Genomic DNA, 388 nt, shown 5'->3' on the forward strand with positions numbered 1-388 from the left:
ATGCGAGTAAGAGAGTGAGTGCGTGCCCAAATTAGTACGTGTATCACACACAGGAAACCCCGACATTAATTTTCGACATATCAAGGACAAATCACAGATCATCAGCTGACCACGTGTTGTTTTTGTCCCAGTAGTCGAGGCTGCCATCCCGGTTTCTCTATCTGTTTCGTGCTGTTGGACGGAGCTGCGGCCGCCACGGTCACCAACGCCACCGCCACGAGCGCCCTTGGCCACGACCTGAGGACAGAAGCGAATCGCGTCAAACTTGCTTTTAATCTTAAGCTTTTAGGCACCTGGCGGAGAACCATGGTGTTGTACAGTGATATATGGCATTGTATTATATACATGTTTTATATCATAATATATATCATTATTTTATAGACTTTAT

General features: G+C 45.6%; 1 protein-coding gene across 2 annotated transcripts in view; it reads right to left on the reverse strand.

Moving 5' to 3' along the window:
* Positions 1–388, reverse strand: part of LOC119589014 — an 8,211-nt gene that overhangs the window by 6,500 nt on the left and 1,323 nt on the right. For both annotated transcript variants that reach the window (XM_037937607.1, XM_037937606.1), the window contains exon 2: positions 111–237. In XM_037937607.1, coding sequence (XP_037793535.1) covers positions 111–237 — 127 coding nt within the window. The remainder of the gene's footprint in view (positions 1–110; positions 238–388) is intronic.

This window comes from Penaeus monodon, chromosome 24 (assembly GCF_015228065.2).
Source record: "Penaeus monodon isolate SGIC_2016 chromosome 24, NSTDA_Pmon_1, whole genome shotgun sequence".
Classification (NCBI taxonomy): Eukaryota; Metazoa; Arthropoda; class Malacostraca; order Decapoda; family Penaeidae; genus Penaeus; species Penaeus monodon.